The sequence below is a fragment of the Octopus bimaculoides genome, chromosome 10 (genome assembly GCF_046866305.1).
Source record: "Octopus bimaculoides isolate indiv1 chromosome 10, ASM4686630v1, whole genome shotgun sequence".
Lineage (NCBI taxonomy): Eukaryota > Metazoa > Mollusca > Cephalopoda > Octopoda > Octopodidae > Octopus > Octopus bimaculoides.
In genome coordinates this window covers 48359046-48372030 of record NC_142937.1, presented here as the reverse complement: position 1 = coordinate 48372030, position 12985 = coordinate 48359046, and the positions used below count along the sequence as shown (strand labels likewise).

The 12985-nt window shown below is 33.5% G+C and overlaps 1 protein-coding gene across 1 annotated transcript; it reads left to right on the top strand.

The window, feature by feature from the left end:
- Positions 1-1720: 1720 nt before the first annotated feature.
- On the top strand, positions 1721-12286 carry LOC106868942 (ATP synthase subunit beta, mitochondrial). The gene is made up of 10 exons (XM_014914415.3): positions 1721-1856; positions 3452-3628; positions 3928-4102; positions 6949-7070; positions 7355-7539; positions 7657-7815; positions 7903-8025; positions 9057-9269; positions 9496-9697; positions 12085-12286. Exons 1-10 carry the CDS (start codon positions 1739-1741, stop codon positions 12180-12182), a joined length of 1572 nt encoding a protein of 523 aa, XP_014769901.1. The 5' UTR covers positions 1721-1738; the 3' UTR covers positions 12183-12286.
- Positions 12287-12985: the final 699 nt, after the last annotated feature.

Here is a 12985-nt window from a genome sequence, read left to right as displayed (position 1 = left end):
ATCCCATTTTCAGTCAGCCATTGTTGATTCCTTTTTGTTGTGTGGCATGGAGCCCCATCTTCCCTGAATAAAAACTCATTTTTTGTTATGTTATTGTGTGAATACATCGGAAGTAGTCCTTGCTTAAGTATTTCGATGTATTTTTCAGAGCTTATGGTTCTAATACATTCGATCAGCTCAGAATGACCATTGCTGGTGACAGCTCACCATAGTATTATGGAGATACCACCATGTTTCACAGTTGGTTGGATTTCAAATCAAATTCTTGACTGGGAAGCTTCCAGACCCAAACACACATCCACTGTCTGAAAATAATGCAAATCTGGATTCATCTGAGAAAATCACTCTATCTCAAAATGAACTGGATTTTTCTGACATCTCCTTAGCCCATTTCTTTCTTTTCATGATATTAATTGGTTGAAGGAGAGGTTTTCTTCTAGCAGCTCGTCCATAATACCCAAGCTTACGCAGATACACGTTCTTGGACTAACTTCAAGCTGTTTTGCAATGTCAGAAGCCTTCGAACGGGTTTCGTTATCCACAATTCTCTTCAAACAGTGAAGCTTCCTTTCCAAGGGCCCAGGTCAACCAGGACGAGAATCTGTTGATTCTTTTCCTTGGCTTTTGAATTGCACTATAATTCTATTAACAGTAGCAAGAGGAATTTGAAGATTTTTGGCTATTTTTCGCTGGCTAAGACCAGCCTAAATTGCCCAACAATACGATCTCTTAGAAAATCTGACAGTTCTGGTGAATTTTTTTGTGCATGGTACAGTCACTCTTTGCAATTGTTTAATATAATGGTACCTGGAATGAAAAAGAATAATTACATTGTAAATTCTACAGCGCTGAAAAAATATTAAGACGCTGAGATCAGAAATATTGAAAATTAAAGGTGTCTATTTACTTTCTGCATGTCTGCATATATATTTGTGTGTCTGTGTTTGTCTCCTCACCATCGCTTGACAACTGATGTTGGTGTGTTTATGTCCCCGTAACGTAGCGGTTAGACAAAAGAGACCGATAGGATAAGTACTAGACTTACAATGAATAAATCCTGTGATCGATTTGTTCGACTAAAGGCGGTGCTCCAACATGGTCGCAGTCAAATGACTCAAACAAATGAAGGAAAATATGTAGATTTGAAATGCATTTTTGCTATTAAATTTTGGTGGAAGTTACTCTAAAATTAAAATATTTAAATTATAGCTATTTTCAGACATTTCTGATCATCAAATTATCTAATGTTAATTGTTTACTGGCAAAAATAATTTGGGGAGTGGCTTACAAAGCTACTAATTTATATTAAATAGCTAAGTCAATATGTTATAGTCACTTTCTTAATATGACATTAATGATTGTTGCTATTTAAAAAAAAAAGATGTTTATAATAGCTATATAGTATTATATTTCATTTCGCTTTCGTTTGACTTCCCCGAAGAACAGTTGTCATTGATCATCGCGGTCACCTTTTTATTACAGAACATGTCTGCTTTTAATAGGATTGAAATAAGATTTCAATTTTATTTCTTATTTTACTGCAAACATTTTATTTATGAAAAAAATTAGTGAATTAAACTTGAAGCAAGGTTATATAATTTAATTTCATTAAAAATATTAATAAATATGAGCCTTATAAATAAGACGGAAATTACCGAAGTATTTCGATGTGTCTGCTTCGTAGCCGAATACCTCAGATAAATGAACACGTGACTTCCTTACGTTGCAGTGATCAACCATGATGCAGGCCGTGAGGAAAGCTTGCTTAGGAGCCTTCAGGGCAACAAACCCTGCATTTTCGTTTCATAATGCATATCCTACAACTTTGAAGGCTTCTTCGGCATACTTTACAACGCGTAAGTCAGAAACAGTATTTGTATTTTCCTCCATCATTCATTTTAACTGTTATAAATATACTGTTGCCCCGATCTTAATGGTGCACTTGGTTCGAAGACGACATTCGTTATTCACTTATGAGTGATTTCAATCTTGGAATCGGTTATGTTATTACTTCTCAACTATTGAGAATTACCAAGAGACAGTTGAGAAGATGTAAAAAAAAAAGATGCAATTAAATGATTCTACAATTCGCCTCCTGTACTCCTTATAACGCGATGTCTCTATGACCTTCAGTGTCCTACCGCGTGTTGGAGGTTCAGAAAAGACATGTACTTTTTAATATTTTTCTTTGTATGTTTCCATACCTGATTTAGGCGAAGATAAAGAATACGGTGTTTCGGGGTTAGGGTTACGCCGAAAACTGGTGGTATGCGTATTCTTTACCTCCGCCTCTGATTTATTCAGAAATATTTTACAAACTGCGTTTTTTTTATAACCTTTATCATATTGTTTGGTATTAGTCTTCAAATTTTATTTAGATAAAAGCATTCAGAATACTAGATTAAAAAGTTTCCATTGTAGTCTATTGTTATTACTCCTCCCTCCTATTTTTGACATTGCTGTAAAATAACTCTTCTGCTCTTATTGAAAATATTAAATTTTTAATGAAGCCTTCTATCTTAGACATAACTATAGAAAAACATTCTCTTGAAAAAATCGTGTTCTTGATCAGAATATGATTGGTTTCCACACAATCTCTTTTATCTTAACGAGCGCGATATAGTATCCTGAGCTACCAGTAAAATGGTAGACTCAGTTTCGATCGTTGGTTGTACCTAGTTTCATCAAACGTATTGCCCTTGGACTGGCATTGATGTCACTTTAGGTTCTGTAACCTTGTACCAATGTAAGAATTCAATATTGCATATTTTCTCTCAGAAAGGTCATGTAGAATCTAATTTCAAATTTACTATGTTATCATTTGACCTTAACGAAGTCCTTGACTTCGGCATTTTGTCGAACATTTAAAAATTTTCTATTTTGAGGAAATAAACATTCCATCTTGTACTTTGCACATTCGGATTATGCTATCGAATTTTTCCTATAGTATCGGACTTGAAGGTTTTTCCTAAGTTTCTAATACTTTGGCACCTAAGAAAGAAAAAAAAAAAAAAAAAAAGACTATCGAGAATAATTATCCATATAAAATCCTGTAAGTTGCAGATAAATTTAAGTTACTCCTTCAGCTAAAATCATTGTTCCTCTTGACCAGAAGCTGGTTGATTTTCCTCTCAGCTTTAATAGGAGCTGTATAAATAGATCTGAGCTACCAGTGAATCTAAACCCAGTTTCGATTGTAGGTTGTTTTTTTTAATTTACCAAACGTATATCGCTATTGCCCTTGGATGGGCATAGATGTCATTGGTTCGGAGAAATCCCCCCGTTGCATATAGCTTCACAATGAACCGCAAGTATAGGGTCTCTCCATTTCCATTCTATAAATACATACCTTCGAAAATTAATATAGTATATAAATACTGTTGAGTCATTTCTCAATCTAGGCATTTTGTTTTAAATATGTATTTACCTATTTGGATCTATGCTTTTGTAGGAAAACAATATGTCACTGCACCGGCTGCAAAGGCTAGCACTAGTATGGGCAAAATCGTCACTGTCATCGGCGCTGTTGTTGATGTACAGTTTGATGATGAATTACCCCCAATCTTGAATGCCCTTGAGGTCCAAGAGAGAAAACCACGTCTCATCCTTGAGGTTGCTCAACATCTTGGTAAGTATATTTTGAAGTATCATTTTAACTCGATCATTTTGTTATACCATATTACTTGAATTTAATTCATTTGTGATTTTTGTAATTTAATTTCAAGTTGAGTAAAGGGTACTTGTTTCATATTTTGTTAAGAGGTAACTTCACGTTAACTCTTTAATATACATTATTATTAGCAAATGAACCAAATGTTGATTAACTGAATATTGACAAGGGTTAATGTTATTAGAATAAATGCCATCAATAATGAATTAACTAATAATGTACCAGCTAATTTTGAATATTGTGTTTATTGACACTAGGTGAGAATGTTGTACGTACTATTGCTATGGATGGTACTGAAGGTTTAGTTCGTGGCCAGAATTGTTTGGATACTGGAAACCCAATTAAGATCCCAGTGGGCCCAGGAACACTTGGAAGAATCATCAACGTCATTGGTGAGCCAATCGATGAAAGGGGCCCTATTGACACTCAGCAGTAAGTATTTCTATTACATTCCCCCCCCCCCCTTCAAAGAATGTGTGTTATGGTTAATGTGGAGCTTCAAAAGAGGGGCTTTAGATAGTATGAAGTATATACATGTCTTTCTTACAACAAGGCTCTTCTCAAGACATGTTTTCTCTAATGTGATTGCTACTTGTGAGTTTAGCCCTTTTGATATTGCCATTGGTTCTTTGATACAAACATGTTTAAAGTGATCTTATGAGCATTATTCCATACTAATTTGTTTCAAACAGCAGTTTAATGAGTTATCCAGTGTTCTTATTTTCAAAATTGAAACAAAAGCAGTGTATTTCTACATAAATGGATAAAATGGTTTGGCACCTAAATGTGAGTCTTTTTATTAAGAGTATGACTGCATTTGGTATAATTTACTTATTGGGACCTAAGCCATCTTATTTAGTTATGAGTGTAACAGTTCATTTTGTTTTTCCATCCTTGTAGGGGTTCTTAGTGGTTAGCTACTTTGTACATTTACAGATGACCTTTTTATTCAAAAGTTTTACTGAAGCAAGATGTATAGCTGGAAGTATACTAGTGAAGGCAAATTTTCAGGAGCTAGTGAGGAAGCTGGTTGCATAAGATTTGGAAAATAATGTAGAAAAGGAAGTTATTCAATAGAATTCAGAAGCTTTTCTTCAATCAAAAGTCACAATATGTTGATAGATAAAAAAGTTAGTTGGTTATTTTAATTTAATTGAAACTCATATAGTAGTGAAAGGGTTAAGGCCTCTTCCCTCAGGTATAGAGTGGTTATAGTAAATGAGTGATGGTTTTTGTCCACTCAATTTACTTGCATCAATTTAAAAGGTTCTCAAATCCAGTCTTAAGGTATTAACAAAAGCAAACAGTAAAATCTGCCCAAGTATCTGAAGAATTATGCATGATAAACGTAATAGATATATTAAAAAATTTAACTCTTGTAAAGAAAAGGGAGGAAAATGACTTAATCTTTCCAGAATAGAAAATGAACACAAAGCCACTCATTGCAATGTCTAATATTAGTTGATAGTATTTTTGTCCAGTGAGGCTTAGTACGTACTTTTTTTTATTCTTCAGGTATATCAATTCATATTTTTCTCAGGAGGTCTGTTTTGAACCTACCAACCCCAGCTGACATATTTGTGAAAAGTACTAATTGAGCTTGGAACCACTGTGTTCTGCAATCTGTTGAATTGTTAGGGGATTATTATGTAAAACAAGTTGCTATTGCCTATCTGAATATTATTGTTAAACCAACAAGGGAACCATAACCTGTTGGAAATAGCTAAACCCTCAGATCATAATTCTTTCGAAAAAGGTGGAACACCTCAGACAAAGGTGGGTTGGTCATAGCTGAAATGCTATTTAAAGAGCTGATGCATTAGCATTGACCTAGAGTTAAACAACATTAGGTGCTTATGTCTTTGTCCAGCTTATTTGAGTGTGTGCTTTGGTAGATTAGAAACCATTGAAATTCAGATTTTTGATTTTATTAGTGAGTATTTGGTTCTTAATTTTAGTTTTGTTTTGAAAAAGTACATTTTTAGCAATTATTTTGGATACATGCTAAAGTAACAATGGGTTATAGGAAAAGGAATGTCAGATATTGAAAAAGAAATACATTAGATTCATCACTTGGTATTTAGTATCTTGCAGCTCCAGTGTTTTCATGTGAGATGCTCTTTCCATTTATAAATAGCCTGACTCAAAATTTTGAATTAAAATCTTCCACCAAACCTTAGTCACAATTTATGTTCCTAACACTAGCTGAATGATAACTAAGTTATTTTACTAAATTCTTTGCTATATTTAAAGTAATTGAAAGAAACACAGAGCATCTCAGGATAAATACAGTAACAAAAGGGTTAATAACCTTAGAAATATGGCTTTCTGTTATGAACATATCCATTTTTAGCTCATGTCTGCAATTGTTTTCCAGTGAATCCTTTCATATTTCCAATACAGTACAATGGAGATTTTTCTTTTGTAAGTAACAATGTAGAAGCTTCCTTGTTGGGTCATTGTTAATACCAATGAAGTGGAAATAGCTGCAACTGGCATTAAATCAATCGTGTTATGGCTTGCTAATAATATGGTTGGGATTGAGTCAGTTTTGATAGGAAACAGTTGTTAGTATGAGTTATTTGCAACTGCTTGACCATTTCTGGTAGGTAAGGATCATTGTAAGGCAAACTGTACCAATATTTTGCTTCACTTGTTTAAATATTCTATATTGGTGCAGACCTTGCTATAAGGTTTCAAAGTTAGCTCACAACCATGGCTTTTAGGGTCATTGCATAGCACCTTACTGTTTCATACCTTGGGTCTATCAATGCCTTGTGAGTAAAATTTGGTACAGAAATCCCATGATGGTCCATCAGTACATTGTGTATGTTTCCATGCATCTTTACATCAACATTAAGCAACAGTGACATTTATTGCTCCTGTAAACGATGTCCTATAGCTCAGCAATTTCATTGGTTTTGCATGAAGAACAAGCAGGGAGTTGCATCTATAAGGACATCCAACTTAAATTTCATCCGAACCATGTTATTGTAGAAAAAGCAGATGTAAAAGTGCTGGTTATTGTTCTAAATGTTCTAGAAGTGTTGATTGAACTGGAAACCAGAAATATATATTTTGAATGCTCATTTGGAATATTTTTCCATTCTAGCATAATCACAATTTAAAGCTATGAACTGGTTAGTGTTAAACTAATATAGTGTTTAAATTTGAAATCATTAACATCTATTTTACCTACAAGTTGGGTCTTTCTATGAAATGTCTGCATATTCATATGATCTGTGTCAAGGTGATTTTTTTTTTTTCTGCTCCACTAGTTTTTCTGGCATCCATCAAGATGCACCAGAGTTTGTTGAAATGAGTGTTCAGCAGGAGATCTTGGAAACTGGTATCAAAGTTGTTGACCTTTTGGCTCCTTATGCCAAGGGTGGTAAAATTGGTAAGGAATATTTGATATCTTTGGAACTAAAATTCATAAAATTATATTTGTGAGCTAAATTAGTCTGGTGTTCCTCTTTGAACATGTAATTTTTTTTTCCTCATTTGTTTTAATTTTTGATGTAGACCAAAAGGATATTATAAACAGTTCCATTTAATAGTCTAATGTCCAACACAATGTTTTAATGTTCTCTTTAAAGTCATAATTGCAACATTTTAGAAAATATCTAGTATAATAGCATGAGTCTCAAACTATAAGTAGCTGAAATTTCTTTTTTTTTCCAGGTCTGTTTGGAGGTGCTGGAGTAGGCAAAACTGTGTTGATTATGGAACTGATTAACAACGTTGCCAAAGCTCATGGTGGTTACTCAGTGTTTGCTGGTGTTGGTGAAAGGACACGTGAGGGTAATGATCTTTATCATGAAATGATTACGTCTGGTGTCATCAGCTTGAAGGATAATACCTCTAAGGTTAGATCTGAATGAGTTATATCATTTTGATTTATTTTGTTTGATTAATGACATCTATGTAGAAATTACTTACCAAATCAACTGATTCAATCTGTTTACATTGCTTCTTGTTTAAAGGTATCTCTTGTGTATGGGCAAATGAATGAACCTCCAGGAGCTCGTGCCCGTGTTGCCCTGACAGGTCTGACTGTTGCTGAATACTTCCGTGATGAAGAAGGGCAAGATGTGTTGCTTTTTATTGATAACATTTTCCGTTTCACCCAAGCTGGTTCAGAGGTAAGATATTCAAACAATAACCCGTTTTAGAATCTCAGCACATTCTCTTCACCTTTTAAGTTGAAATGGTTTTTCTTTCTCTTTCAGGTATCAGCTTTGTTGGGTCGTATCCCCTCAGCTGTAGGTTACCAGCCTACTTTGGCTACTGATATGGGTAGCATGCAGGAAAGAATTACAACAACTAGAAAAGGATCTATTACTTCAGTACAGGTAACTTTTTGTCATAGTGCTTATTTTCTTTCTGATTTTCATTTTGTCAACCTTTTTAGGCTTTTTGTTTCATCTATTTTGAATACTTTTAAATTCATAGTTACAATAAACTATGCTGTAATGAGCTGTTAAGTTTCTTATACTCTCTATTGGTATATAAGGAAGACTGGCAGCTGCCCACATATACAAGTATCATTTTTCTGTGCCATTGAGGTTTACCCATGGGAAATGGCTTTGCTGTCAAAATGTAAAGAGTTGGAACAATCACCACCTTAAAGTATTTTGTCTATTTCTAACAGTAGTCCTGAAAAGATGAAAAGTACACTTAGGGAGAATTTGAACTTGGCTCTGAGTTGGAACAAATACTGCAAGGTGTTCTATCCAGTGCACCAATGAATACCAATTTGCCATTTTTGGCATATCTTTTCTGATTAGTTAGTAAACACTATATATATATATATATATATATATATATATATATATATATATATATATATAAAAATAGTATTAGGGATAAAATCCAAAATTACAGGTTAAAACTCAATTAAAATCAATTTATTAAAATTAAATTAAGTTTCACGGTATAAAATATATATAAATATATAGTATTAGGGAAAAGAACCAAGGTTTATGAACTCCTCGATGAAAATGCACTGTCACATATAGAAAAAAATTTATAATTACAAGTACAATAAATAAGTGTAATATAATACAAAGTATATATATATATATATATATATATATATATATATATATATATATATATATATATGAGAGACAGAGAGAGAGAGAAAGAAGCAGTATTGGAATTAAGTGTTTTAGTCTTAAATTCACTAATTACTATATTCACTTATATCCCATTAGGCAAAACAAAGTTCTAACAAATGTCTGTTTTGTTGATAGAAAAAAAAAAGGGGGCAATGCAGAGTTGTTAGAAGAAAAGTGAAAATATTTTTAGTACTTATATTTTAAACAAATTAAAGTAACCATTTTTAATACATGTAATTTGATTTGTTCACTTGTTCTTTCAGGCTATTTATGTGCCAGCTGATGATTTAACTGATCCTGCTCCTGCCACCACATTTGCCCATTTGGACGCCACCACTGTCTTGTCTCGGGGTATTGCTGAGTTGGCTATTTATCCTGCTGTAGATCCTCTAGATTCCAGTTCTCGTATTTTGGATCCCAATGTTGTTGGTACTGAGCACTACGAAATTGCTCGTAAAGTCCAACAAATTCTTCAGGTACTTTTTACAGGATCTGTCATTGAAATACTTTTGTAGCTATTTTGATTTGAATTGTAATTGTATTTTTAGTTTTACTCAGTGCTATCTTTTCTTAAGCATGAGATGCCCAATGCTGTAATAATTCTTAATAGTAAAGCTAAAATATAAATCATGTCTGCTTGAAACTGATCTGCACACTTAAAAATTTAATTTTCTTCTTTTAATCTGTTTCTATTTCTTTCAGAATTACAAGTCTTTGCAAGATATCATTGCTATTTTGGGTATGGATGAATTGTCTGAAGATGATAAGCTTACTGTGTCTCGTGCCAGAAAGATCCAAAAGTTTTTGTCACAGCCCTTCCAAGTGGCTGAGGTCTTTACTGGTTATTCAGGAATCTACGTACCCTTAGCTGATACAATTAAAGGATTCAATTCAGTCCTCAAAGGTAAGTTGAAGCTTGCTATGTAATTTTTACTTACTGTAGTCATTGTATTGGCTGAATTTCATTTCATATTCTTTAGTATTTTAAATTACAAACATTTTAAGATTGAAGATGTTAAGTTTTATAACCAGATTAGAAATCTGAATACGATTGTTGGGGTAACAACGAATATGGTTTACATTTTGTCTCAACATAGGTTTTCGATTAGTGTGTAATGGTAGTAAAATTTTAATTTGAAGCATTGTAATTGAAATTCAGGGAAGTGAATAAAAGCCACCACATTGCTGGAGAAAGATTTTCATGGAAGGCAGTGTGTATTCATTCATATATTTGCCTTTTCTTAGTCATTTACACTTAATGTTTCTTTTTTTTTTTTTTTTTTTTTTTTTTGTAAATTACTGTATTTAAATTTCTACATGAGCACATTCAACCTATTCTCATATCAGCTTTGCTATATTTAATTTTTTTTTTTTTACTAATATTGATGGATAAATATTTTTTCCAAATTTTGATATTTGTAACTGAATTTTTAGGCAAATTGAATTAGCCAGATGCTCTTTCTTATATTTACCACATGACATTGTAATGACCACTGTTTTAATTTTGATTAAATCAAGTTGATAAAAGCAGGTACTTTTTAACTGTTCTTCTTTTACTAGTTATTCTTTAATTGACTTGATAAATCAAATTTAATGAGTTCTAAAGTAATACAGTAGTCATAGCTTTCAGATTATTCTGTTAAATGTAATGCTTAATTATTCACATTGATTTGAATTAATCCTACATTATGTTGTAGCTTTGCAATTGTGATTTTTTTTTTTTTTTTTTTTTTTTTTTTTTTTTCCTTTTTAGAATGACATTGTAGGATAGGTATGAGAGACTGGGTATGGCCAGTTTAAATATTAAAGGGTTAATGTTATAGACATCAAAATAAGATACTCTAAGTTCCAACAATTATTTAGCTCCATCATCATCATCATCATCATCGTTTAACGTCCGCTTTCCATGCTAGCATGGGTTGGACGATTTGACTGAGGACTGGTGAAACCGGATGGCAACACCAGGCTCCAGTCTGATTTGGCAGAGTTTCTACAGCTGGATGCCCTTCCTAACGCCAACCACTCAGAGAGTGTAGTGGGTGCTTTTACGTGTCACCCGCACGAAAACGGCCACGCTCGAAATGGTGTCTTTTATGTGCCACCCGCACAAGCCAGTCCAGGGGCACTGGCAACGATCTCGCTCGAAAATCCTACAGGAGCCAGTCAGGCGGTACTGGCAACGGCCACGCTCAAAATGGTGCATCTCATGTGCCACCCGCACAAGAACCAGTCCAGGGGCACTGGCAACGATCTTACTTGGCTTGCCGGGTCTTCATATATATATATATATATATATATATATTTATATACATTTTTATCATGTAAATTGTGGGTGCACAGTAGTAGGATTACAGAAAAGGAAGATTTCATATGTAGCAGGTGTACAGGTGTTAGCAGTATAAGCTCCAATGCAATTATTTCAAATGCTCAAAAGGCTCCCTATAAATATTTGGAAGCTTTTGTTACCTTATGTGATTTAATTAGCAGTGGAGGCTGGGGTTTTGAATACATCGTACCTAGAATAAGTGGCAAACAATTCAAGTAGATGGCTCTAGTGGATGAGGAATATATAGGAAAAAGCTGTTCTAGAGTAGATTTGTCTACCTTGTGTAAGCATTGAAAAATATGAAATATTTGAATTTTATTAAATATTAATATGCATGGCTTTGTGGTTGAAGTTTGTTTTCCAACCACATGGTTTAGGGTTCAGTCCTATTGTGGGGTACCTTGGGCATCTGTTATAATCTTGGGTCAACCATAGACAAGGATTGGTTGATGGAAACTGAAAGAAGCCTGCTGTATGTCTTTTGCCTCTTTGTCTGGACTTTGCATGATAGTTGTAAAATGAGTGTCACCGTCATACAAGTAGGGTCCTTTTCATTTTCCAGTCTTCCATTGAAGCTATGGGGAAATATTATCTTATATGGGAACAGGAGAGGGTTAGCAACCAGAAGAGCATCAGACTAGAAAATTTGCCTCAATAAATTGTCAGACCTATACAACCGCAGAAAAGTGGATGTTAGGGAATGATACTTCCTTTTCTGAAAGGAGTTTGAAAACATTTGAATCCTTTGGCAGATTTTTGCTTAGATGAAGTGTCTACATTTTCAAACATTTTTTTTCTTAGATTTGTAATGTTATTAGCATTAAAAATCTAACAGAAGTATTGGTTCATATTTTTTGTATGAAACCGCTACAATTTATATTATATTCTTCAAGCTAGGAAATGTCTTTTGTGTTAATATTTAACTGTTAATTTTGCACTAATTCTTTCATTTTCTGAATTAACAGGTGAACAAGATCATCTACCAGAAGTTGCTTTTTACATGACTGGTGATCTCACCCAAGTTATTGCCAAGGCTGAGAAATTGGCTGAAGAGCAATCATGAAAAGTATATGTATTAGTTCATTAACAAATGTCTCCTGGAGCAGTTTATTTTACCAGTTCACCTACTGTAGATATTCATTTGAGGTAATAAATGGTAACTTTTGATTTTGCATTCTTTTATTTCATAAGATTTTAGTGGTTGTTTCGGTTGATACTAAAACTGATACTGTGCAGATGTTTCTACAGAGCAAGGCACTAAGTGATGCAATAGTTGAGTAATGTTAGGCAAGGCAGTGATGGCACAAAGGTATACTGTAACCCTGAAATACTTCAGCTCTATATTTAAGAGATGAGAAATTATTTACATTTGATGGATATTTATCCTCATCTTGTTTGTTGTTAACATGTTTCAGCTGATATACCCTCTAGCCTTCATCAGGTGTCTTGGGGAAATTTCGAACCTGGGTTCTCATTCCTAAGGTATTTTTCGATATTATTATTCACAGGCATATGGCATAGTGGTTAAGAGCGCGGGCTACTAACCCCACGATTCCGAGTTTGGTTCCAGGCAGTGACCTGAATAATAATAATAATAATAATAGTAATAGTAATAGTAATAGTAATAGTAATTGTTATTGTTAATATTGTTATTGTTATTGTTAATATTGTTATTGTTATTGTTAATATTGTTATTGTTATTGTTAATATTGTTATTGTTATTGTTAATATTGTTATTGTTAATATTGTTATTGTTAATATTGTTATTGTTATTGAAAGATACCTTAGGAATGAGAACTCAGGTTCGAAATTTCCCCAAGACACCTGATGAAGGCTGGAGGGTATATCAGCCAAAACGTGTAAACA

Excerpts from the sequence above, each read along its gene's own strand:
- LOC106868942 (XM_014914415.3), top strand. The coding sequence starts at position 1,739 with ATGATGCAGGCCGTGAGGAAAGCTTGCTTAGGAGCCTTCAGGGCAACA. Across the intron at positions 7,816-7,902 it reads TCACCCAAGCTGGTTCAGAG|GTATCAGCTTTGTTGGGTCG; the intron begins GTAAGATATTCA and ends TTTCTCTTTCAG. Across the intron at positions 9,698-12,084 it reads ATTCAATTCAGTCCTCAAAG|GTGAACAAGATCATCTACCA; the intron begins GTAAGTTGAAGC and ends CTGAATTAACAG.